General features: G+C 28.1%; 5 protein-coding genes across 11 annotated transcripts; 2 read left to right on the top strand and 3 right to left on the bottom strand.

Moving 5' to 3' along the window:
• Window positions 1–6,534: 6,534 nt before the first annotated feature.
• On the bottom strand, window positions 6,535–8,584 carry LOC132928659 (uncharacterized). Its single transcript, XM_060993472.1, has 2 exons — window positions 7,256–8,584; window positions 6,535–6,546 (listed from the first exon to the last, which is right to left on the bottom strand). Exons 1-2 carry the CDS (start codon window positions 8,582–8,584, stop codon window positions 6,535–6,537), a joined length of 1,341 nt encoding a protein of 446 aa, XP_060849455.1.
• A 3,369-nt stretch (window positions 8,585–11,953) lies between these two features.
• Window positions 11,954–15,109, top strand: LOC132928815 (ubiquitin carboxyl-terminal hydrolase 14). 2 transcript variants are annotated; one of them, XM_060993713.1, is made up of 11 exons: window positions 11,955–12,229; window positions 12,300–12,586; window positions 12,654–12,771; window positions 12,829–13,001; window positions 13,105–13,199; window positions 13,266–13,422; window positions 13,520–13,585; window positions 13,673–13,855; window positions 14,421–14,526; window positions 14,593–14,781; window positions 14,847–15,109. In XM_060993713.1, exons 1-11 carry the CDS (start codon window positions 12,214–12,216, stop codon window positions 14,921–14,923), a joined length of 1,467 nt encoding a protein of 488 aa, XP_060849696.1. In that variant the 5' UTR covers window positions 11,955–12,213; the 3' UTR covers window positions 14,924–15,109. The 2 variants fall into 2 exon arrangements, with proteins under 2 accessions (XP_060849695.1, XP_060849696.1); XM_060993712.1 differs by having other exon boundaries at window positions 11,954–12,229; window positions 12,654–13,001.
• Window positions 15,057–18,562, bottom strand: LOC132928817 (bifunctional arginine demethylase and lysyl-hydroxylase PSR). Its single transcript, XM_060993714.1, has 8 exons — window positions 18,546–18,562; window positions 18,132–18,344; window positions 17,431–17,636; window positions 17,214–17,366; window positions 16,657–16,853; window positions 16,442–16,589; window positions 15,915–16,279; window positions 15,057–15,344 (listed from the first exon to the last, which is right to left on the bottom strand). Exons 2-8 carry the CDS (start codon window positions 18,205–18,207, stop codon window positions 15,320–15,322), a joined length of 1,170 nt encoding a protein of 389 aa, XP_060849697.1. The 5' UTR covers window positions 18,208–18,344; window positions 18,546–18,562; the 3' UTR covers window positions 15,057–15,319.
• A 17-nt stretch (window positions 18,563–18,579) lies between these two features.
• On the top strand, window positions 18,580–20,573 carry LOC132928819 (ankyrin repeat domain-containing protein 49-like). Of its 6 annotated transcripts, none has more exons than XM_060993721.1 (6): window positions 18,580–18,708; window positions 18,854–19,029; window positions 19,157–19,297; window positions 19,578–19,738; window positions 19,801–19,945; window positions 20,052–20,573. In XM_060993721.1, the coding sequence occupies exons 3-6, from the start codon at window positions 19,165–19,167 to the stop codon at window positions 20,246–20,248; spliced, it is 636 nt and encodes a 211-aa protein (XP_060849704.1). In that variant the 5' UTR covers window positions 18,580–18,708; window positions 18,854–19,029; window positions 19,157–19,164; the 3' UTR covers window positions 20,249–20,573. The 6 variants fall into 6 exon arrangements, with proteins under 6 accessions (XP_060849704.1, XP_060849703.1, XP_060849701.1 ...); XM_060993720.1 differs by having other exon boundaries at window positions 18,609–18,708; window positions 18,845–19,029; XM_060993722.1 differs by lacking the exon at window positions 18,580–18,708 and adding an exon at window positions 18,745–18,760.
• Window positions 19,952–22,215, bottom strand: LOC132928818 (WD repeat domain-containing protein 83). The gene is made up of 6 exons (XM_060993715.1): window positions 22,037–22,215; window positions 21,834–21,969; window positions 21,556–21,757; window positions 20,732–20,864; window positions 20,566–20,674; window positions 19,952–20,510 (listed from the first exon to the last, which is right to left on the bottom strand). Exons 1-6 carry the CDS (start codon window positions 22,101–22,103, stop codon window positions 20,261–20,263), a joined length of 897 nt encoding a protein of 298 aa, XP_060849698.1. The 5' UTR covers window positions 22,104–22,215; the 3' UTR covers window positions 19,952–20,260.
• Window positions 22,216–25,235: the final 3,020 nt, after the last annotated feature.

The raw sequence follows: 25,235 nt of genomic DNA, 5'->3' as shown, positions 1-25,235 counted from the left end.
TGAGTTACTTATTATAGTCATTTATTAGGATATTTTAATGAAAATAAAAGTTTTGTAGACGCAATAAATGTATAAATATAATAACCTACATAAAATTACAATGCAACAAATAACAATAATTATAACGAGAAGAATTCAATATTTCAATGAATGTATTTTAAACAAATTAAACGCAGCTGAAAAATAATATGATGATAAAAAGCCCTTATATCAATATTCTTTATGTTCCTCATTTAAACAAATATACCTATTATTTTCCTTAAATTATAACTTAAATGACGAATATGTTATCAAAAAACATTATTGATGGAATTCATATTATTATATACAAATATGATATGTATACATGATTTATTTGTTGTTATACATACAAATATTAGTGAATACTCGTACAATAAAATGTCTTTAAGTCAATCAATATTTTCTACGTATCGATAATTATGTAGCAACTCCAAATCCGATACTGGTTTTTACTTTTCGCTGCGGCATATCGGTATATGATGGTATATCGCTGGTGTAACTTCTTGAGTGGTCGATAATGGACTAATACGTATACATACTCCTATATTTCTTCCTTTAAAATCTTGAACGATGTATAGTATATATTACCTTAGCGTACTGTAACTTTTAACAAGGTATTATTACGTATCTATACTTATTATAAGCAACGATTATATTGATGTTGGTATCGGTAATTAATCAGACCCTTATAAAAATATAATGTGGAAAATGGAAATCTGATTATTATAACAGTTCCGTCACTAAGCTACGAACTTACAAAGAAGGAAACCTGCTCCAAGCCGATTCCGCGGATTCATATTTATATTATATTTTACTGCATTTAAAACTCCATACTGGTTTGATTATCATATAATAATCATCTAAATTCCTTCTTGCGAATAGTAAACCATATAAATTATATACATATGTCTGACTGTGATTTAAAAATAATTTATAAACATATTTATATGGTTGAAATATAATATATACCCAATATCATTAGGTATTAAGGAGGGGGTAGGTACGTCTTAATTTAGTAAATGTCATTCTAATGGTAGCAGGTGTAATTATTTTTGATAGCACTTTAGATAGGTGACACCATCTTATAATAATTTAGTTATTTAATGTTTCATTTATTTGAGTTTTAATTACTCGTATCAAGAATTAATAAACGTTTTAGTTATAATCAATAAACATGGTTTTCACTGTTGCGTATATAAATAAATTACTTATCAATAATCATGGATTATAACTAGATAAGTACTAATCTAATGATAAGAGATTTACTGAAATCAAATTGTATAACTAATAAATTTAATAGATATTATTGTAATATTACCATAATAAACATACTAACTTACAATCTGAAGGATTCAGCTACAGCAAACAGGACCAAAGACAAAAATAACACATTGTGTAGGTTCATGAATATTTAATATACTCATATATTTTTAAGTGGCTGTTAAAACACAAACAAATTCCTATGATAGGATTGCTAAACAATTCAATCGGAAACTTGTTTCCTCGTACTAAATAATAATACTACAGCAACCGAATCAAAACATACACATTTATCATTAACCCGTTAACAACAAAAATAACATCATCGGGTCATCGATCTGGAAGCTCACATATTATATCGATCAGGACACTACGAGTATAATATAAGATCAATGATGTGCAATATATAACCATTATAATATATATTATATTATATTATATTATACTAAAGCTAGACGCATATGAAATATATAATATATTAAACGCGCAGAATATATTTTAATAATAAAACGACAGAAAATATAAACTTATAACACGTCTGCGGACGACGTTTAATTTATTATACTTGAAAATAGGAGGTTTTAAGAATTCCCAATCAAATCAAATCGCCGACCCATTTGCTAATTTTTTTTCGCGTGAACATTTTTGCATGTATAATACCCATGTTCTATATAGGCATAATTCAAACTAGTTCTTATTATGCTGCTTCGTGATTCAAAACGTCCTGAAATATATAATAACGACTTAATAGAGTTATGAATTTTTATTTAATTTATGAAGGTGCGAATTGGGCGGAACGATAATATAACTATTTAATATTATAATACGTCGTGTGTATTGCGTGTATAATCACTTTTGGTGTTATGTACGTCGTTTGCCGACCGGTAGTCTGTAGGTTCCTATACAAAATACTGAAAGTGTATAAAAAATATATATTTACAGCTCCGCCTCGATTGCTGTTCACTATAGTGTGTATAGTACCTATCTATATAGGTATAATATATTAATCCTCTGCATCTGATATCGCATAGCGGATTTCAAATTAAACAATTAATCGACGTTCGATTAAACCATTATTTATTTTTATTTTATAAGATCAAATAATAAATAACGTTACGGTTATTGGATGAAAAAAAATATTACAGTAATACGTATAAAATTGTATTATTTCCGAGCATAAAACATTGTCATTATTGTCTCGATAGACTTAAACGAACGAGTGTAAAGTAATAGGTAGGTACAACTAATCATATTACGAGTATATATTATCGATAACAGAATTTTTTTTCATTACTCCGTCTGTTGTACTATACTTGTCATAGCCCTAGCTGTTGCTTTTACAGTTCGTCTATAGTGAGTTAAACATAATATAATAGATACATACAGATATCCTCAATGTTATATATTATAGACATGTGTGATCACTGTGATGTGTACCTATTATGTTTGTACATATACGCGTAACCAATTATATGGTGGCCTATACGTTGTTACTTGTAGCCGTCGATAATCGACTCGACGACCAGGCGGTATACAACAAATATATAATATAATACATTTAATATTATAATAAACCCTGTAAGTCATAATATTGTGATTTACGATGTTTATCGGAAACAATGGCATTATGTATGAAGAACACGAGGATTATCAGTACACGTACACGAATGGGTTGAGATGTTTAGCTATTACAATGATCCTGTGAACAATAATATGAGGATGAGGTATCTAACCATTATATAAATTACATATATACAGCGTTGAGCGTATCGTGGATATTCTAGGATACCTATTAGGATACTGGCCACTGGGATTTAATGATTGCCGTTTTTGATATTAAAAACTACCTCCGTCCTCCATATTATGTTCATTTTCTCCGCAACACGTAGCGATAATTTTCTCTTATTCCAAAATCAAAATCATAGTATCTATAATCTGTTATATGTATATAAACGAAAAATAATAATAATGGAACGTTCATGCGTTTTTGATAAATAGCTAATCAATCTTGAAAATAAAAATTCTCTTTAATTTTATCATTGAAAAAAATAAATAATTTCTGTCGCCTTCTTGTATGATTATTATTTGTTATATTTGGTATTTGTAAAAAATTATAACAACTACTACCTATGCTGTGTGTATCAAACTTCAATCAAATAACAACAATAAGCCTCGTCAATCAATAGATATATATTGTTTCATTTTGTTTCATTTTACAAAGAAATATAAATAATCCGTAATACCTATACCTATTATATCGTAATGAATAATAATATTGTAGAACACATTGTGATAGATACTTGGCCTTGTTAAAACGTTGAATGTATTAGAAAAAATTCAATGATATACCACAAGGTATAGGTGCGATATTGTTTTGATTTCAAATTTATAGGTATTTTTAAACATCGTGGTCAAGTGCTGTACTGCAGCTATATAAATGGTCTATATAATTATTATATTGTTATTACTTATTATAACTACATTTCTTTCACTTTTTATTTTTTATAATTGAACAATTATTATATATTAGAACACACGTGTATACGCGCTCTATTATGTTATAAGGATTTCCTACAAAGCGTCATCTCTCTTCGCTTAATAAAAATTACGTACTTATCTATACGGAAAATATAAAAGTGTGTCCATCACGTGCTTACACGGTGTAAAGTACTACATATATATAATATGTACATATAAATTATATACGACTGTTTAATGAATACAATCGCGTATATGTTCTATGATATAGAATGTTAAGTTAAATCTCTCTAAACATCATCCCCACTACAATTGCACTCTCTTTATATTATTATATATATTATTACTATATGCATTATTGTTACATAAAAAAAACATTAATATATATTTAATCCGTTTCCCATTCGTTCATATAAAGACTTAATACAATAATAATATTATTATTGATGGTTAAAATATTAAATGTTTAATCGGTGAGCATGAAGGTATATAAAAAATAATTATAATAATTTTTTTCTACCCCCTCCTGAGTCCTGATTCCTGTGGCGTACTTTTAATTATAATAATTTGAATATTGAGGAAAATATTTTTTTTATATTTTTTTTCTAGAATTATGAATTATGGGACCTATATTGACATATTAAACTATTATTTATGGTACTATTGATACTTAAAACGTTTTAAGGCCAATAATATAAACAAATAATTAAGAATCTCAGCAGCCAATAAAGGTTTTTTTGCATTAGTGAAACTATTTAAATCTAAACTCCTATCTAAAAGATCAAAGATCAACCTATACCTGAGCTACTTACGCCCAGTCCTTGCGTATGGTTGCGAAATGTGGTCGGTGACAAAAGGAGACGAAGAGAAACGCTAATCTTCGAAAGGAAAATACTCCGAAGAATCTATGGTCCTATCTACGAAAATGGAGATTATCGAATAAGAACAAATGGGGAAATATACCAGCTATTCGAAAAACCAAATATAAAAGCATTCATTAGAAGCAAGAGACTAGAATGGGCTGGGCACTTATGGAGAGAGAATGGCATATGCAAGCAAGTTCTGACGGGCAAAATCAATGGTAGAAGACCCAGAAGCCGCCCTAGGCATAGATGGATGGACACTATTAAGTCAGACCTAGCAAAGATCGCACCAGAAACAGAACTAGCAGGAAGTGAAAATAGAGAGAAATGGCAAGAAGTAGTGGAAGCAGCAAAGGCCCTGAATGGGCTATAAAAGCTAAAAAAAAAAAAAAAAAAAAAAAATATAAACAAATGTAAATTAACTATAAATGCTAATAATATAGCTTCGGAGTTCGGAGAATTTTAATATGTGATAGATAATATGTTAATTTTTGTATTATTAAAATACAAATAATTCACACAGCTTTTTTAAATATTATACACATACACTATTAAATTATTTTACTATTTGGTTTTGTTTATGCGGCTGTTATAGTTTGAAAATGTAAGGGGAAGTATTAGAACTAGTCATCCGGTGCCGTCTAAAAATAGTCTATTTACTTTATTCTATTTTCAATGGTTAAAAAAAAATTATTCAAAACATGGTATACCATGGTATATATATATATATCTATCACTTTAGAGAAGCAAAGATTAATACCTAATGTAGATTGTCGTTATATTACATTAATAATAAAGAAATAACTGCATGATATAATTAAAGAATTCTTAAAAATGAACATAACGTAATAGTTAAATTGTGTTTTATAACTTAAATTATTTATGTTTTTTTCCAGATAAAATAATCAATTTTAGCCCTTAGATAAATATTTACCTTGATAATACAATTTTATACTATAATATTACAAATAATATATTATTATTTTGTGATATACCTACGTATTTACTTGCATTGTTTAATGTTTAAATATCATACTTAATACAAATTTTCAACGTAATTATGTAACATAATTATTGTAGAATTTACAAAATTACAAATTTACTAATAGATATAGCATAATATAAGAATAATGTAAGCTTAGAGAACCTTATTAGTTATTATAAAATAAAGGCTTTTTAAAAAATATTATTATTTTGTTGACGAAATTACATAAGTTTCGTAGGCCGTTAATTTTTTTTTAAATATTTACATTTATACATTTACATCTTTATAAGATTTGAATTTAAAATCTTATGATATAGTAATCGATAGTATATATTCTAAATTTTAAAACTTTTATCGAACACAGCATATATTTAATACCTTTTTTTTCATGTTTGAACCGACGGCGCCGTGGGAACTGCTTTCGCATTACTTCCACAAAATCTTAAATGTTAAATATTTAATGCCTAGGCACTTCGACTTTACCAATTGCGCTCAAAACATTTTACAATACCTAAGGAGAATTTATTAGTTAGTATTATTATATAATAAATGTAAACATAAATTGATTTTTTTTTAGTTCCTATTACTGTGATAGTGAGTATTAATACATAACATAAAATAATAAATATTTTTTTTTGCATTTTACAAGTTATTTTAACCTAACTTGTGATCAAATATGCCTAATAATAAAAACGTTTTTTAAAATTCCCGATACTGTTATAAAATATATTATGATATACCCAGGCACTTTAGCCAGAAATCAATTGATCAATAAATAAGTTTTAATTTTCAAGCAATTTAGTATGTGTTATATACAAGCGTAGTTGGTATACTGACCCTAAACAAAAATTTTGTGTTAGGCGCAATTGGTTCATGCCCAATGCTTACATAGTGTTATGAATCCATGGGCACCGAGTTTTCTAACTTTCATGGAGTACCCTGCAAAATACCAAAATTATTTAATTAACTTATAAGCAAAATATTAATGTAAAATTAAAATCGAAACAAACAACTTTGCATGTATAATTAATTACACAAAAGAAATATATGTATAGGATTTTATTTATTTAGTGAATATATTATTAATAATATAGCGGATAATTTGGCGTTAATTATGACAACCACAATTTAATATGATCATATTACAAGTATTTATCTTAGTTGTATAATTTCCAAAAATTATTTCTTATAGATACTAAGTAAAATATACATAAAGTATTTAAATCATAGGTATATATATTACATCACAGAAGTAGAGGAAAAAACATGATTCTCACAAGATTTTTAAAATATGAATAAACTGCAAAATATCTAATATTTACGGTGTTGGTGAGTTGCGGCCCGAACCCTAAATAACGTACGAGTTGCGGCCCGGGTTTATGAGAGGTACGTACGAATTGCGGCCATACAATAATCTACATACTACATATTATATAATATATACTATACATAGTCCATGTATATAAACATCACAATATAAATTGATTAATAAATAATAATACATATTTTTTAGTATTGTGTATATTATTAATATTTGTAATTTTAAGAATATAAATAAAAAAGAAATTCGTAAATTGATAAAATGCAATGTAATAAATATAATAAAATTCTATTGTTTTGGCAAAAACTTAAAACTTAACGATTTAACTAATTCAAAATTATCTATTTCTTTTAGCTCGAGTTTTGTCATCTGTTCTCTAATGAAAGCTTCTTTTTCACACATTTTCTTTGTTCTTACACTTTTACTTCTGAATTTTATGTATGTTTCAGATTGAACTTCTAGTAACACATCAACGAAGTTATAAATATTAGGATGGCTAGTGTAGAACGACATATTTAGTTTTGAATGGAAACTTTCACAGCTGTTAGTAGTACGGTTGCAGCTGGCAGTAAATTGTGCCCAAATATTTGGGGGGAACATAGCGTCTGGAGAAATATAGTTTTCAAAAATATAGTCTGTAAATTTCACAATTTGGTCATTTTCAGCAGACTGTATTGCTAAAAAGTCGTCAGTAAAGCAGTCAATGACGTTTTCAGGCTCCAAAAATGGCAATCCAAAAAAATATTTTAAATAATGACTATCGTCTGTGTCACTATTGTATAGTTTAGTAAGTCCTAAACTTTGGATTTTCCTCCACCAACTTTGCCCCAAATGAAATCGACATCCTCTTATTTGTGCATTAGGGAAGACTTCCACTACAGCACTATGTATTGCTGATTCAAAATCTATAAAAATGTCAGTAGGAGAGCACGACATACCAACTACGGATATGGAGTGACGAATTACATGTTGAAATGCACACGTGTACGTAGTATTTAACTTGTTGGGTAGTAAAAAAAATACAAGAGGTACATACACATCATTTTTAAGGCCATGTATGGTAAAAAGTTGTGTAAAGTTCTTTGGGCAGCTCTTGAAAGTCCCATCGACGTATATTTTCTTTACGTCACATAGCACTTTTATATTTTGTTGCGTAGAAAACCCAACTATCGAATTTACTTTATCGTTTACAAACAAAAATTGTTCACCCATGTTGGTTTTAATTTCCATGGACCCCAAAGCAAAATGTAACTCTTCAATGCAGCTCGGCAGAGGGGGGTGCACAGATAGACGGGCACGATGAATATTATGTCGAATTAATGATAAATCATTGTTAGTCAAAGTCGGTATATCACCATGTTTCAATTCCGAGCGAATAAGTTTAGACGGTTTACAAGAAATGTCAACTAAAGCTTTTCTTTTCAGAGAATTACTCATTATTTGCCTGTTTAGAACTTTTTCGTCAGGTTTTCTATGTTCGTGATTGGTATTACTATCAACTATTATATTTGAAGGTGATAATTTAATAAAGCACTTACAATTTTTGAAACAGCAAGGCCACCGCTGTACATCATCTTGTAGTGTCTTATGAAAACGGAATTTGTAGCCATCGTAGATAATAAGTGGCTTCGATTTTTCACTGTATACAAATTCCATAACGAAATATTCAAATACGTTTAAAATATTATACAAACGATACACACTTATACGAACAAAGATTGATTTCGGACTAAATACGATTTTCATTTTGTCATTTGAAATTATCCGATTATCGTAGTTAATGCAAGTCATATGACAGATAATACAATAACACGATCTATATTATCTTTATTATATCATATAAAGATATAACTTGCCATAGGTATCGATCGAACAATTCGTTTATCACTATATGTATAGCCATCTGACAGGTACATAGTACATATAGTTACTAGCCAATAGGTACATAGGTAATGATAATTATACGGGCCGCAACTCACCTATACCTAAAATATTGTCGGGCCGGAATTCACCGGTCTCCAACACCGGAAACGACACGCCGGGCCGCAACTCACCCACAGCCAATATTTATATTATCTATTGAAACTAATTTATACTATGACCAGTGTTAGGACTTATCTAAATAAATTACTTATGATGCAGTAAATTAATCGAATTTAAAATAGTTATAACATTTAGAACATTGCGAATACCTATTATAGTTATATTGAAGGTACTTAAATACCTACCTAAGTATACGTAATTTTGATTCGGTTTTTAACAAGCTTGATGAATAATATGATAAATGATATAATAATCACTATTTAGGCTAAATATTGTTACAATTGGGTACAAAGTAAATGCTGCAATGCATAGGCACATAACACATTTCCGCACCAAAAGTGTACCTTTATTTTTTCCATCAATACTCGTTTCCGTAATATGTTTATTCGTAATATGATGTCAAATTTAAAATCTAAAATCTTACTACCTTATTGATCTATAAGCCAATATAAAAGTAATAGATAAAAAAAAAAATTGGAAAATACATACAGTTTATGGTAAATTGTATGATTCAATTTATATAATTATATGATTTTGAATCACTTTCTTACATTAAACAGCTTGTACATTAGGTAAATTGTTCTTTTGTTAATGCTCACAAATAAAATAGAAAACATAACTTACGATATCATTAGAATAGGTTAATCTGATCATATGTTATAGTTAAGTAAAACGCCCCATGATGTTTATTCAAACTTTAAACAGAAAAAAAATTAATATTCTGGTTTAACGTCGTCGTTGGATAGTTAAGAAATCTAAAAACTAAAATAATAATTTAAAAAATATTATCGTATATGACAGTGCTATCTAGCGGCTAAATAAACACACGACTTCTATTATTGTCCGGAAATTTGTAAGAAATAAGAATCAATCAATTAATAAGACACGAAGAGTCGAAGAATCGAAACCCACCGGCCACCAGGCGTCAGTCGCATTTTGCTTTGTGGTCTTAGGGAAGACGGAGAAATTATTTTTTTGATGATACCGTAATAACTGAGCCTAAACATCATAATAATTATAATTAGTAGGTTCTTATAATATTATTAAAATGTAAATAGAACAACTAACAATTGATCAAGTATCAACTCAAACATTTAATGTCTTAAAAAATATTTAGTAATGCATAATCCAATCATTCCAATTAATAAATATAATGATATAAGCTTAAAGCTACTGTTACGTCCAGTTCTCCAGTTGAAAATTACGAGTGAGTGTTAATTATAACTGCTACCTGAGTATAAGAATTTTCCTAAATTATTAGTTACAATATTAAACCTATGCTTTATTAATTTGATCCACTGGTTACTGGTAAATAAGTATCACATTCTTTTTAACGACATTTTTAATACCCATAAGGCTTTTATAGCTATTCATTTTTAGATATTGTGCGGAGCGATGTATGTAATGATTATGATTATAAAATGATGTGTTTTTATTGTTTTTCTTTTTTGTATGTCTGTCATCAGTCATCAGTCATCACCTTTTGAAAATGTAAATGTTTTCAAATTGAAGGTGGTTTCTAGTAGCAAAGTGGATTATTCTGATACTTTCTGGAGTTCAACAGTGAAAATTCCAATACTTCTTTTGTAATCACTAGGGAAACAAACAAACAAAAAATTAAAGAAACAGGAACTTTTAACGCAAATCCAGTTTTTGACAAATTCGAATTTATTACTAATTACCCGAATTACCGTAGATACTTGAAATTCTTACCACATATTTATTATATTATTATTTTCATTATATGATACAATTTTCAACATTTTTGAAAATTTAAAACAATATTCATAGAAGTTATTCTTAGCATTATATAAAAATATTAAAAATATATAAGTACATTATTTTTAGTTAATATTTTGATAAAATTTGTCAAAAATTCAAAACTGCAAAAAAAAAATGTTCTGTTTTATTGTAGTTAGAAATTTATAAAAACTTTCCTTTTGTATATAAGTTTTGTATATAAGTTTTGAAATTTAAAAATGTATTAAAACTATACAATATTCTTCACGCACAGACGCACAGTTCATACCAATCATACTGAAACGTCTGAAACCATAAAATCTATAAGTTGTAATAATAATTTATTTCCTATTAAGAAATTTATTAGTTAAATTTAGACGAAATTACTTATACAAACCAAAAATGACGATGTAAATTATTTTGTTCTAATTTAAAACCATTTTTTTGCAGAATCTTAATAAGACATCTAATTATAATATTCTTATGAATTTTACATTTTTACTATTCCTAATGACATTTTTTATTTATTTTTAAGATATTATCTAACCATGAATTCATTTTTACTGTTTTACTAGGTATATTTACAAACACGTTATTCAATTTTGAGTTAAGTAAGTTAATATAATAACATGGTAAAAATATATATTATTGATATAAAAAACGCAATATTTTTATAAGAAATTATATCAAGTTATTGTAGTATTAAAAATAAAATAAATAACTTTAATAGCTACTTATATCATAAGAACATGAAATATAGTATGTGATATAGATTATAGGCTGACGGGCCGTCTCCATTCTTCGCTATTAATTGTTTTTAATTTACCTACAATGATAGATCACTGAATTCAAATTTAACATGTTAAATTAACCTACCTAACCACCCATAATATTGTTTCTCAATCGAAATCTTATGTACGACAGTGCGAATCCACTTGCCTACCTTTTTAAAATTGTATCTGAGTTTTTTGGCTATAAAGTCAGTAGGTAACAGACTAGGTTTTCTGCAAACCCCGCCGGCGAATCTAGGCCATGATAACGGGGGGGGGGCAATTTTTAAAGGGCAAACATGTAGTAGTAGTTCGTGGTTTAAAGGCAAGGTTTAAAGGCACGGCTATAGATAATTATCTATAATTATCTATTGTAGGGAACGTCCGTAGTCAGTAAAAAATATTCAGAAATCCAGTAGTGGCCGCACTGTGCAATAATGACGAGCGATAATTTCGTTTGGCCGTTATCAACAATAAATAATAAGTCATGACGGTCGACGGGTGACGAGCACATTTTGTAGTTATCCGCACATTTCTAAAATTAAAACTCTAAATTTTGAACGTCGTCACGTTCGGCATTAAAACTACTAATTATTGTAATACTGACAACCGAGTGAATTGTTGGTGTTGTAGTTCTCTGTGCTTCATGAGAACGTAGTACGATTATTGAACTACGACGGGAACAATTTATAACGTAAACACAGCCACCACAGAAACTTCTCGCCGAGCAATATGCCAGTATTCACAGGTGAGTGAAATGATTGATAGGGTCAAAAGTCTATGTCGTTTAATGAAATGTGTATTTTTTTTGGATTCAGTAAAGGTAAAATGGGGCAAAGAAGTATACCCAGACGTGGAGATAAACACAGATGAACCGCCTCTTGTATTCAAGGCACAACTATTCGCCTTAACTGGTGTCAATCCCAACCGCCAGAAAGTAATGATGAAAGGTGGCACCCTGAAAGATGATGTTTGGGGCAACATACAAATAGTTGAAGGTCAAAATATACTGATGATGGGCAGCAAGGATGAGGATGTACCCATAGAGCCTACAGTCAAGCCAATGTTTGTTGAAGATATGACTGAAACACAATTGGCCACAGTTGTAAGTCATTATTATTTAAAACTTAAATAAGAATTACCCAAAATTGTTAAATTAAATTCATTTTTAGACCAATATGCCAGCAGGTCTTACCAATTTGGGTAATACTTGTTACTTGAATGCTACTGTTCAGTGCCTTAAGACTGTACCTGAATTACGGCAAGCCCTAAGTGATTTCAATGCAGCATGTAAGTATATAAAAAAGTTCTCATTTTTATTTTACACATTTACCTTTTGTATTTTAGCATCTTCATCTCTGTCTAATTTTGCACCGGCTGAGAAAATCACAATCGCAATGAGTGATTTATATCGAACTATGGAATCTAATCAAACAATTCCACCTCTTGTACTTTTACAAGTATTACATCAAGCATTCCCCAGATTTGCAGACAAAGTAGAAGGGCATTATATGCAACAGGTAATTAAAATATTGATACTGTTATATAATTTGAATTATTTATCAATTATTTGCATTTTTATTCAATTATATTAATTAATTATTAATATTTAAATTTATTTAGGATGCTAATGAATGTTGGGTAGAACTTATTCGTATGCTACAACAAAAGTTACCTGCATTGAAAAATAAAAATGATAAGTCAACCACTAATTACAAGTAAAGTTATTAATTATTTTTAAACTTAAATAAATTATTAAATACAATAATTTGAATGTTTTTTAGATCTGTAATAGATCAATTTTTTGGTGGTTCATTTAATGTTGAATGGAAATGTGTAGAAAGTGATACTGAAGAAGTAACCAAAACTACAGAGTCATTTTTGCAGTTGAGTTGTTTTATATCTCAAGATGTCAAGTATATGCACTCTGGTTTGAAAAATGTAAATATTATTATGGAATTTATTAAATTATTTTTTTGTCTTGAAATTATAATGAAAATTATAGGTACATAATTAATATTGTGATATTCTATTATAGAGAATGCAAGAGCATATTACTAAACATTCTCCAATACTCGGGAAAGATGCTGTTTATACAAAAACAGTAAGTTTATACAATACGAATTACATAAATTAATTAATTATATTAATTGGATATTTCAGTACTTAATATTAGTTTATTCCAATTTAGTCAAAAATCAATAGACTGCCAGCATACCTGACTATTCAGTTTGTGCGATTCTTTTACAAAGAAAAAGATAAAATTAATGCAAAAATTTTAAAAGATATTAAATTTCCAATTGAATTTGATGCATTTGAATTGTGTACACCAGAACTACAAGAGAAACTCGTACCCGTAAGAAGCAAAATAGAGGTAAAACTAATGTAGTTTATCTTACACATATAGTATGTTACAATGGTTGGGATTACTCGTTTTTTTATAGTACTAATTCTATAGATATTTAATAAAAAGCAGTAATTGATGATTAGGTATTATTATTAATATATTTTTTTGAGGTTATTACTTGTCACACACAATAATTATAATCTAAAAAGTAAATTCTATTTATTGTGTTTATTATATCCAAAACATATACTCATTATTATTATAATATATGATAGTTATCAAGTGTTGTATAATGTATCATCTTGCATTCTGCAATTAGTATGCTTTCTAATAATATAATTTTAAACCATTTTAAAATTTATTAAATTGTAGAACATATTTCAATTATCTTCAAATGGATTGGTAATTTTTGCCATGTCAAATGTAAACTTTTGGCCTTCAATTGTATTTTGCAACACTTTTTATACTGTGGTGATATTAATTGCTACTCCTAACGATTATTATTTATATTATAAATTATTTATGATAGTTGGTGTTAACAAAACTGATATGTAGCTTAATTAATATTATTATTGTATTACTTATTATAAAGGAGTTAGAGAACAAATTGGCTCATGAAGGTGTAAAACCAAGTGCAAAACAGTTGGCAGAATCAAAACAAGAAGAAAAACCTACAGCTCCGTATTGGTTTCAAGATGGTATTTTTGATTAACTAATAATTTATAATAATGTTCTATCCCTTAACTATTACTTTAAATGTATAGATTATGGCTCAAATAACTCTGGTTACTACTCCCTTCAGGCTGTCTTAACCCATAAAGGTAGATCAAGCTCTAGTGGCCATTATGTCGGTTGGGTTAGACAGTCCCCAACATCTGAAAAATGGATCAAGTGTGATGATGATACAGTGACACCAGTTAAAACTGAAGATATCCTTAAACTATCTGGCGGAGGTAATGAAATATGACTGTTTGTGCAAAATTGTTAACAGTAACATTTTAATACATACTTTTTACAGGTGATTGGCATTGTGCATATGTTCTTCTTTATGGTCCAAAACTTCTACCAGTGGATACTTCATCTGTATCTAGCTGAGCTTGTTCAACTGAATTAGTTTTCTTTCACCAAAAGAAAAAAAAAAAGAGAGTAAAATAATTGTAAAAATTGTGTTTTTTTTTAGAAAAAAAAGGAATATATATCATGGAAGATTATAAATTAACATTCACAATATTGTCAAAATAATTTATTTAAAATACAGTTTTTTTTTATATTGATACATAATTTGTTATGAAAATTATTGTTATTATCATAGTCATAATTTATTTCATAACTTAAGGAATAGTCTGCACGTCAGGTTAGTAAACATAAAATTAAATAAAAAAATATGTAAGGAATAGAATACTTTGTTTACAATAATTAACAACCCTATTTGGAATATAAATTCTTGCAATATAGTTTCTTGTCGTTGAAACATAAAATGTTCTTTAAAACTTAATTCGGTGAAGATAATTTACATCTAAAAATAAATAAATTAGTTTTAACATAGCACTCATATAATATTACAAATTTACAATTAGCAGTTTCTAAGTACTGATAAACAATATTAATTAATCATTATGAATAATGCCATATCAACTATCAATTGACTACATTAATGGCAACATTTTGTAATATAAATATCTACAGAAATTATTACCATAAATTTAATTGTATAAATAATATAATTTTACCAACCTAATATACAATACATGCATGTTTTTTAATTAAATGTTTGATGTACAAGATGACATCTGAGTACTGATATTACATCATTTAATCCCAGCCCCATTGGTTCTCGGATTGGTGACTACTTGTTAGTTTAATATTACAAGTCTCATAACGTATAATAATTGAAATTAAATATAAAAGTTAAAATGCTAATAGTAATCAATGAATGAAATATTTCACATAAAAAAGTTATTTATTTTTTTAAAGCAAAATTAAAATAAGAATTTTTCCTAGTCAATTTAAAAATCATTACATTTTGTTATTATTTTCAATTTTACAATTAAATAACTTATTGACACTAAAAATATAGATTAAATACCTTTTTTTATGCGCATGTAGAGATTCTTGTCCACTATCTTCTTCGCTAGAATTTCCATCACTAGAACTGCTCGAACTACTAGAACTACTTGAACAACTGGAACTATCTGATGCAAGACCCGTATTGTTCTTTAAGTCAACAGAGTCTGCTACTGCTGCTAAATCAGGTTCTTTGTTTTTTAACACTTTATACCACTTGCGTGATAATTTTGGTCGTCCTCTAACTGTTTTGTGCCATACTACAGGAAAATTAGTACGGCTACAAAAATTTTGAGTAACTGCAATAGTAGTATCTAAGTTGAGTACAACGTGCCACCATCCACCAGGTACATATACAGTTTCACCAGGACCTTGAATTATCTCTATCTAAAATTTAAAAAATAATTGTTTTGGTAATATAAGAAACATATCAATTTTTAAGATAAATAAAAATGTATTAATAAACTAAATATAATTTTTAATTGGGGCATTGTTTATTAGATGAAAATATTAGTGTTTTGATTTTCAAATATTAAAATTAAAACTAACTGGTAAGCAATCCTTAGGCCAAGTTGGCAATTGAGTACGAGGATAGATGATTTTAAACCAAGTGATAGCTTCATCACGTTGTTTACCACCCTCAGCCGAAGTGACTTTGAGCAGTTCTTTAGGAGTATGAGTAGGAAACAGACACCATCTAATTGAACATTCCATAATTAACATGCTTTTCATATAAATTTAAAAAAAAAATTAACAAACATTACCTTTTGTGTCCAGTAATTAATGAATTCCAGGCACTGGTACCTAATGGATCTATGTGAATTCCAGTCCCTGATCTAGAAGGACCCATGACAAACCATCTGTATGGAGGTCTTTTCTTTTCACCAGCATATTTAAACAAGTCATCTCGAAAATATATAGGTATGTCATAATCATCCAATAACTTTTTCCTTCGATGATGCTGTATACAAAATGTAAATAAATTAATATTTTATTTAATAATTATAGGTATATACTAAATTAATAAATTCAATGAGTGTGTCTCGGTTAAAATCATTGTCAGATGATTAATTTATATACATTTAATTTTTTTTGCCAGAATAAAGATTCTGCTTTCTAATTTAAAGAGTTTTAACAGTAGACAATAATGACAAATGTTTCATATATTAAGAGAACATCAAGTGATAGTAGTATCTGTTGGTAAGATCCAGATTGGCTTTTATTATTTATGTGCTGAGTACAAATATAAAAAATCTATTTTCCTAGAACTATTTCAATTAGTATAGTAAACGTGTTAATTGAAAACATAAAAAGAACTTACATCACCAAAACTACTGTCAAATATATACAAAGGACTATCGTCTTTATTATTGTTCATGTAATGAACAAAATATTTCATTTTCATCTTTACACTATATCCTTGATTGTCCTCTCCACATTTAAATCTTTGGTTACGATACTTTTTTCCTATTCTCTAATTGAAAAACAAAATTAATGTTAAAAACTATTATACTATAAATAATTCAAATATAATATACTTCTAATGTCCACTTATAAGAAGCTCTCCAATTATGTTGTAGTCCTCTTATCACAACTGGTTTATAGGGTCGCTCATATTTCTCTACAAATGCTTCGGGGCTCACAGTTTCCACGTCAATGCGATCTACATTATCGTGTACTTTTGTAAAAGGCTTAAAATTATCAGCATAACCAAGGGCATGCCATGCATATTTATCACTCAGTTCTAAAAAAAAATATTGCAAATCGTTATCTTTATTAGTCTAAGACTTGAATTAAATTATCAATGTTGTCATTAATTTGGTAAACAGCATTTTTCTTTAACTGTCTAAGAATAAGTTTCAAATAAAAACAAATACATAAAAGCTCATTATAAAATTTGATATAAGTAAATATTAAAAAATGAAACATCAATTATTTTCACAATTATCAATATTTGAAGACAAAAACACGGTAAGTTTATTTATCAATAGGAAACAAGTAAAAATATTTAAATAACAGTTCACTAAGTGAATTTAATCATACTAAACAAATTAAAAATGAATAAGTATTAGGTAATGTAGTTAAAATGACTTGAATGATGATTTCATAAGAATAAGATTTCTGAGGTATCTATTAAACTTAAACTTCTAATTATAAGAATCATGAATTTTAAAAATATTAATATACAACATATTAGTATACATAATCATAGTTTTTATTTCTTATTAATTTTAAATACCTGGTCTAGCTTTATTTTTAGCTTCTTGAATTCTCTTCCTCGTCCTAGATTCCGAGCTATTTGAAGAGTCACTCATTATGTACTAATATTTGATTTTTTTTGCCTTACAAAATTTGTTTTCTTTAAAACGTATTAAATCTAGTAGGTAGTAAAAATAATTCTAACAATAACTTGAGCTCCTGACTGGTTCACGTTATAAAAATGTAATTATATCTGGAACAAAATATAATATTATACAAAATTAAAAATTAACATTAATTTCGTATCTAATTTATAAAAAACATTGTAATAGTTATAACTTATGATAGCTATTACAATTTACAAAAATAAAAATCTGTAAAACATAACTCCTAAGTACTGAGTTATCAATTTTTAATTTGAAATAAAAACATAACCTTATATTTTAGGGCTTACTTTATCGGATTCGACCACCAAATTAAACTTAACGGCTTCAAAGAGATTACAATGATAGTAATAACAATGAAATAATTATACAATATATTGTAATTGTAGATTGATACTTCATGATCTTTAAATTTTATTAAAGATAATATTATTAAGAGATAATATATCTTAGGTAACTATATCTTTATTCTTTAATCACTTATTTAGAATCTTCTTTAATCGTGGTACGTGAATCGTGATAAACAGAACATATCTCTACAGAATAATTATTCTGTGATATTTCTTCTAACATTTATAATATAATATAGTAATTACAGACGTTACAGACTACAGTATACCCATGTTAGCACTCAGATGTGGAAACTAACTAGAAGTCTAGAATATTGCCATTGACTGAGGTCCTGTCTGTTTTACCAGTTAAAATTATTAATGAAAGAATAGCAGCTACCAAAATACTTACTCAAATACGTTAACATTCCAAACTGCAAGTATTGTAATAATAACTTGAAAATTTTTTTTTTTTTAGTATACTATCCCTTTTAAGTCTTAAAATGAAATCTATCAACTTGAGTTACATACTTTATTCTCTATTTATAATAACATATTTGTTTTAATTTTAGTTATAAAAATGTCTGACGAGGAAAACGATCGTTTTGAAGAAGAACAAAGTTTGTTAACTGACAATTTTGAAACCATACCGCATACACCGAGTGCTTGGGAACAAGATATATACGATATTGATGAAGATCCAGATCCACATGGTAAGAATGTTAACAATGTTTGTATATCAGTTTGAAAGTACACACATTTTCAAACTTATACAGTTTTTTGTTAACAGATATAATTATTTTTTCTTTTGTACATTTATTTACTTGTAATGTTAAGTGGAATGTAAATTATACAATTATAATTAAGACTTATTTAATTATGTCTCAAAAGTAGTATTAAATATAAATTGGTATGATGAGTCAAATTAAATAATTTTATACATTTTAAAATTATTATTATTTTATGGTGTAACATAAGTTTAAATATAATTAGCTACTCCAGAAAGGGAGATTTTATGGGCTGCCGAACAAGGAGAATTGGATTTGGTCAAATCATTGGTGTCAAAACATACTTACTTGGTTCATGTTCATGATAAAGATGGTTATACCGCTTTACACAGAGCATGTTATAGTGATCATCTATCAATTGTTGAGGTATTCTCAAAATAAATATATTATATTTATAACTAATTTTATTTATCTGCATATATTTTTAGTTTTTATTAGAAAATCATGCAAATCCAAATGCTCGGACTGCTGATCAATGGACACCATTGCATTCTGCTTGTAAATGGAATAATGTGGAATGTGCTGAAAAATTAATAGAAGCTGGGACTGACATAAATGCTTTAACTAATGGTGGTAAAGTTTAATTAAAATTAATTTATATTTTATACACATATATTTATATACATACAATTTTTGTATTACATTAAATTTTATGAATAATAAATATTATATTTTACAGGTATAACACCTTTACATTTAGTAGCAGAGTTGGCTGATTCGCATAATCTCATTGAACTATTATTATCTCAACCGGGTATTCAGGCTAACTTAAAACTACCTAATAGTACAGGTGATACACCAAAAGATATTACGGCTCGAAAGAGCACAAATGAACGACTTTTTGAATACTCTGAACAGTGTTTCAATTATATTTGAATTGAATAATAATTATTCAGACCAAAGACTAATACAAGGCCCGCATGATGCTAATAGTACTTTTTTACTGGGATGTGTACTAATCGAATTGATGGATTGTGTGTATGAAATGTTGTCATTAGGTTTTAACTTCTCTATAAGTTTAGCACTGACAAAATCCCAACACCACAAATGTCCACAGGTTGATCCACTAATTATTATGCTATCATTATGAAATACACAGTTTTCAATAAAATAATCACCGACTGTATGACCTGTATATCTGTAAAAATTATTGTATAAATTATGATATATATAATGTAAATAAATTGTCATACTCATTTAATAGTTCTCCTTTTTGTTTGTCCATTAACTTCAATGTACTGTCTGTACAGCTTACTAAAGTGCACATATTGTCTTGTGTTGAACTAATACATGATATCGGCTCTACAAAAAAATAATGCTTTAATATGCGTTGTTACATTTTCAATATAAATTCCTTACTTCCAATAAAGTCAGCATCCAAATTTCCCATTCTTATGTCATAAGTTCTTAAAAAACAATCTAATGAACCCGTTAGAATTTGATGACCTATTACTAAAACTTTAGTAATACTGTCTTTGGCTTCTTTTAAAACCTATAATTGTATGTGATCAAATGTACAATAATACAAATATAGACTTTTTAGCAAATTTAAATACATAAGTGCATTTGAAAAATTTTCACCCCTGGGCAACAGGTGTTTGCCACATGTGATTTATACAAATAATATGGTGTTCTTTACTGTATGAAAGTCATTTACATAAATGATCAATGAGTTATAAATATATGAATGTACCCAAATTAATTTTAACTGATTGTAGATTTTTACTGCATTTATTAAAAATTATAAATTTTATAATAAAAATAAGTATATAATATATATTATATGCAAATTGATTTATTTTTTAATAAATATCTAAGAGAAATCCCCTCCTAAATGCGCCACTGTACTTATATTATAGTTATTAGATTACTGAAAAAAATAAATTGTACATTTTCATTTAGTGCTACTTTTATGTTATGTATAAATACAACAAATATTTGATAAGTTGAAACAAAAATGAACAAGTTCTTATTATTTTAGTGAAAAATGTGTAGATTTGTTGGATTAAATTTTTATCTTATTAGCTTGTTGGTCATTGTTTTAAAATGTTAAACAAGATGAATGTTTTTTATTAAATTAAAATAATAAAATAATTTAATATTTTAAGGTATAATATTATAGCAATAAAACCAACAAAAAAATCCAATGAAACATGGAAAAATGGTTGAAATAAATATATTACTTGTATTGGGCTGTTGTTGCGACTTCTAGTATCCCAACAACAAACAGTGTTGTCATTTGATCCTGACACTACAACTGAGGAATCTTCATTATATTCAACGCAATTCACTGTAGCAGCGTGTTGCCGTAATCTGCGTTTTACTCGCCCATCTGACACATCCCATAGTACGACTGATTTATCAGCTCCGCATGATACCAATTCACTTGAAAAAATAATAGTTTTAACGCATTTGAATTTCATCAAGATGATAATATTTATTTGAAATAAAATATAAACACCTGCTATCACATGAACCACACGCATCCATTACACAGTCTCCATGACCAGCGTATGTTTTCAAACACAACTCCTTAAATGGATTCCAGAGTTTAATTTTCTTATCACTACCACACGTAAGGCAATATTCACCATCCACTAAATGCAAAATGACAGTAAGCTAGACAAAATTAAATACTTAAATAGTCTCAGTAATATACTTTACCATTAAACCTCACTGAGCGTATGGCTCCTTGGTCACATTTTGTATTCGATACACACTTCAAATCCATTTCGTAAGTTCCTGAAATTACTAAAATTAAACGAATAAGTGCAAATCAAACATAGAAACTTTGACAACCGATCAAATATTCAAATTCCTATTTTGTAAACACAACAGAATTTATACCGGCTGCAGTAGATAAATTGATAACACGGTTATCAAATGTAGATAACAATATTATTATCGTTTATTATTGATAGTACTATCTAAAGCGGTGGTTGTTGATCATCATCACAGATATATAAAATATATAATATCTATTATTAATTAAAATTATAAAGATATATGTAACATATTTATATATCTGTGGTCAGCATGTTATGTTATACATTTTTATCTAAAATATTTTATTAGTCTGTGGTATTGAATTTAATAATATACCAATAATATTATATTTATACAGTAGGTATACTGTGTCATTGCCATGGTATTTAAATAATAAGTAAATCACACATTTGTCGTTTATATATTATACGTGGCGATTGATTCAAATCTAAGCAAATTAGAGGAACGTGGGCACGTGGTTACATTTTAAGGAATTAACCAGAAAAATTAAGTTTTAAAATAGCTGTTTAGAATTGTTCCCCCTTCCAGGAAACGTAGTTAATATTTAATTATTTAATTATTTTACCTTCTTTTTTAAAATTTTTTTTAGCATACCTACCCCTTCTATTTATTTAAAATGGAACGCTGGAAACGCAAAATTTACTGTGGTGAATTTGTAAATCATCAGTTATTCTGATTCGAAACAGAGGCGTATTTAGAAATGTCTTAAGGGGGAGGGCACAAACGTTAATAATTCACGTTATCACGTTTTATTATATAAGAAGAAAATTTCAAATCTAAGAGTGTTTTTTCAAACAATTTTACAATTCACTTTTGTAACAGCGAATGGCCACGGTTGAGTTAATTGCTCAGCTTTTATAAGATATCTAAAAAAAAAAAAAATGTGTATAATGGATAATTACTAAAAATTAAAATTTTACAAACACTAAAAAAATAATTAACTTTTTCGTAATGTGTACAACGTTTCGAACAGATTCGTATGTCATTCAACGGCATCGCAGCCACCGAATAATCGGATCAGAATCGAATCGCACGCGTTGTCAGATCATTACAGTGGCACACGAGACGGGCAGCTCAAACGAGAGCGATTCACCCGTAACGCGGAACTCTAGACGAGTCACTGGAACTGTGCCATCTGCTCACTAGATCCGACGTACGCGCGAATCGTCATTTCTGCGGAACGTAACCTGCCGTAGCTCTGCGCGTGTCGACAATGTCGATAACGCACAGGGAAACGGCGGGGTTTTTACGAATATACGTTCTGTTTGGGAAACTTACTTGAACACTCACGAATAAAGTATTCCTACAAATGACTGTTTATCGCGTAATAAGGGAATATAAAAAAAGAAATAAAATACACAAATGTTTAATACAGACGTGAACGATCAGTGTTCCCGCAACTCACCAAACACTGGCAGTCTTGCGCCCGAACTGTGCCAGACTTATATAAGCCACGGAACAAAGCCAAGGTCGAATTTTGTTTGTGCATACCAGGGCTTGAGCTATGGAAATGTTACAGCTAAGAATAGGTATGAATAAAATCACTATTTAATAATTTGAGTAAAAGCGATATAATGTGCAGGCAACATAAAATATGCTAAAAATCAAAAAATATCTGACAAAAAATATAGACATCAGATGCCTTCCTTAATCGCGCAAGTCTGCCCGGGTGGGTCTTGCTACGACGGAGGAAAGACAGTGAATGGCAATGCTGGTCGTTTCGCAGGGCCTTTTATACCCGATTCATTAGCGATAACACAGGACCGGTCCGGTGTTCTGTGGCAGATAACAAGAAACCGTCGAAACCCCAATAGTGTATTGTCGATAGAATAAGATAATAATAATAAAAATAGTAATATTAATAATAATAAAACGATTAAGAATAATAATGATATTAAAAAAAAAAGGAAAAGAAGAATCTAGAACTTTCCCCGTGCATCCCCCCTTCACACCGAACGGAAAAGTCTACGACAAAAAATTAAACAATTTATAAAATAATTTATTCCTATTAAAACCTTATAGCGTCCCCATTTTGTTCCACGTTCCCCTAATTATTTTATTGTTTAACTAGTTTGAGTTAAATTATCCTGAAAAAAGTTAACTAAGTTGAGTTTAAATAATTTCAAAATATAAACAAATTTGGGTAATAATAATTATTAATTACGTTAGGTTACCATGGACGATGGACCATAAGACTTGACATTTTTTAGGGGTCTTTATAATTTTGCATCATACCATAACAATATTTTAATAATTATTAAGTACCTACCAATTAAATATTTAATCTAACGTTTTAAATAAAATACCTACTTAATACCTATATTTAATCCCTAATATAAATTCTTATTTAAAAAAAAAATTAAATATTGAAAAATAATACTTGATATTTCTTAATTTCTTTCTTGGGATTTTATTTTATTTTATTTTATCATCATCAGTTATCGGCGTAGTCTTTATACCGTAACGATAATAGATTCTCGTTTTACTTATTCAAAAATGTGCTCTGCACTTCTGCAGCTATCAAGATTCTTTGGCATATCGTGCAAAATAGAGACAATACAAAAGTAAATAGAATAGAAATAGAACATCATCTTAGGCGCATATTGAGTCCATTTTCTTTACCAGTAAATTAGATATAATTAAGGCCTACTTAGAATATTAATAGGAACGCGTCTTATGTAATTCATCTATTAATATATCATATATCAACAGCAAAGTTATTTGCCGATTTGTTACACTACGACAAAACTATATAAAGTTACCATTTTTCCAAAAACGCTGTTTAGTTGTAAAAATAGTTATCTGTAAGTAATTTTCTGTTCAAGAAAAGAATAAAACATTTTTATAATATTATGTTCTATAAAAATAAATAAATACCTATCTATCCAAAATAATATTAAACGAATTTTTTCATGAGTTCTAGTTTGATTTTTATGATTGTGATGTGATCCTAGAAGTTTAATGTAAAATTAAAAATTAAATGATTATGATTAGAGCTCAGAAGTATATACTACGGACTACAGATATCTAATATCTTAACCTTATCAAATACCACGAATACCACGAATACCATAAT

This window comes from Rhopalosiphum padi, chromosome 4, assembly GCF_020882245.1.
Source record: "Rhopalosiphum padi isolate XX-2018 chromosome 4, ASM2088224v1, whole genome shotgun sequence".
Classification (NCBI taxonomy): domain Eukaryota; kingdom Metazoa; phylum Arthropoda; class Insecta; order Hemiptera; family Aphididae; genus Rhopalosiphum; species Rhopalosiphum padi.
This window is presented reverse-complemented; position numbering and strand designations above follow the sequence as displayed.

What these genes read in the sequence shown, in the direction of transcription:
- LOC132928659 (XM_060993472.1), bottom strand. Translation starts at nt 8,584, where the DNA reads ATGGAATTTGTATACAGTGAAAAATCGAAGCCACTTATTATCTACGAT.
- LOC132928815 (XM_060993712.1), top strand. An exon ending in TGCACTCTGGTTTGAAAAAT is followed by an intron (nt 13,423 to 13,519) that starts GTAAATATTATT and finishes ATTCTATTATAG; the next exon opens with AGAATGCAAGAGCATATTAC. An exon ending in CCTTAAACTATCTGGCGGAG is followed by an intron (nt 14,782 to 14,846) that starts GTAATGAAATAT and finishes TACTTTTTACAG; the next exon opens with GTGATTGGCATTGTGCATAT.
- LOC132928819 (XM_060993721.1), top strand. Translation starts at nt 19,165, where the DNA reads ATGTCTGACGAGGAAAACGATCGTTTTGAAGAAGAACAAAGTTTGTTA. An exon ending in TGAAGATCCAGATCCACATG is followed by an intron (nt 19,298 to 19,577) that starts GTAAGAATGTTA and finishes AAATATAATTAG; the next exon opens with CTACTCCAGAAAGGGAGATT. An exon ending in AAATGCTTTAACTAATGGTG is followed by an intron (nt 19,946 to 20,051) that starts GTAAAGTTTAAT and finishes TATATTTTACAG; the next exon opens with GTATAACACCTTTACATTTA.
- LOC132928818 (XM_060993715.1), bottom strand. Translation starts at nt 22,103, where the DNA reads ATGGATTTGAAGTGTGTATCGAATACAAAATGTGACCAAGGAGCCATA. An exon ending in ACGCTCAGTGAGGTTTAATG is followed by an intron (nt 21,970 to 22,036) that starts GTAAAGTATATT and finishes TTTTGCATTTAG; the next exon opens with TGGATGGTGAATATTGCCTT. An exon ending in AAAGGAGAACTATTAAATGA is followed by an intron (nt 20,511 to 20,565) that starts GTATGACAATTT and finishes TAATTTTTACAG; the next exon opens with ATATACAGGTCATACAGTCG.
- LOC132928817 (XM_060993714.1), bottom strand. Translation starts at nt 18,207, where the DNA reads ATGAGTGACTCTTCAAATAGCTCGGAATCTAGGACGAGGAAGAGAATT. An exon ending in TAAAAATAAAGCTAGACCAG is followed by an intron (nt 17,637 to 18,131) that starts GTATTTAAAATT and finishes ATTTTTTTTTAG; the next exon opens with AACTGAGTGATAAATATGCA. An exon ending in CTTATAAGTGGACATTAGAA is followed by an intron (nt 17,367 to 17,430) that starts GTATATTATATT and finishes TTTTTCAATTAG; the next exon opens with AGAATAGGAAAAAAGTATCG.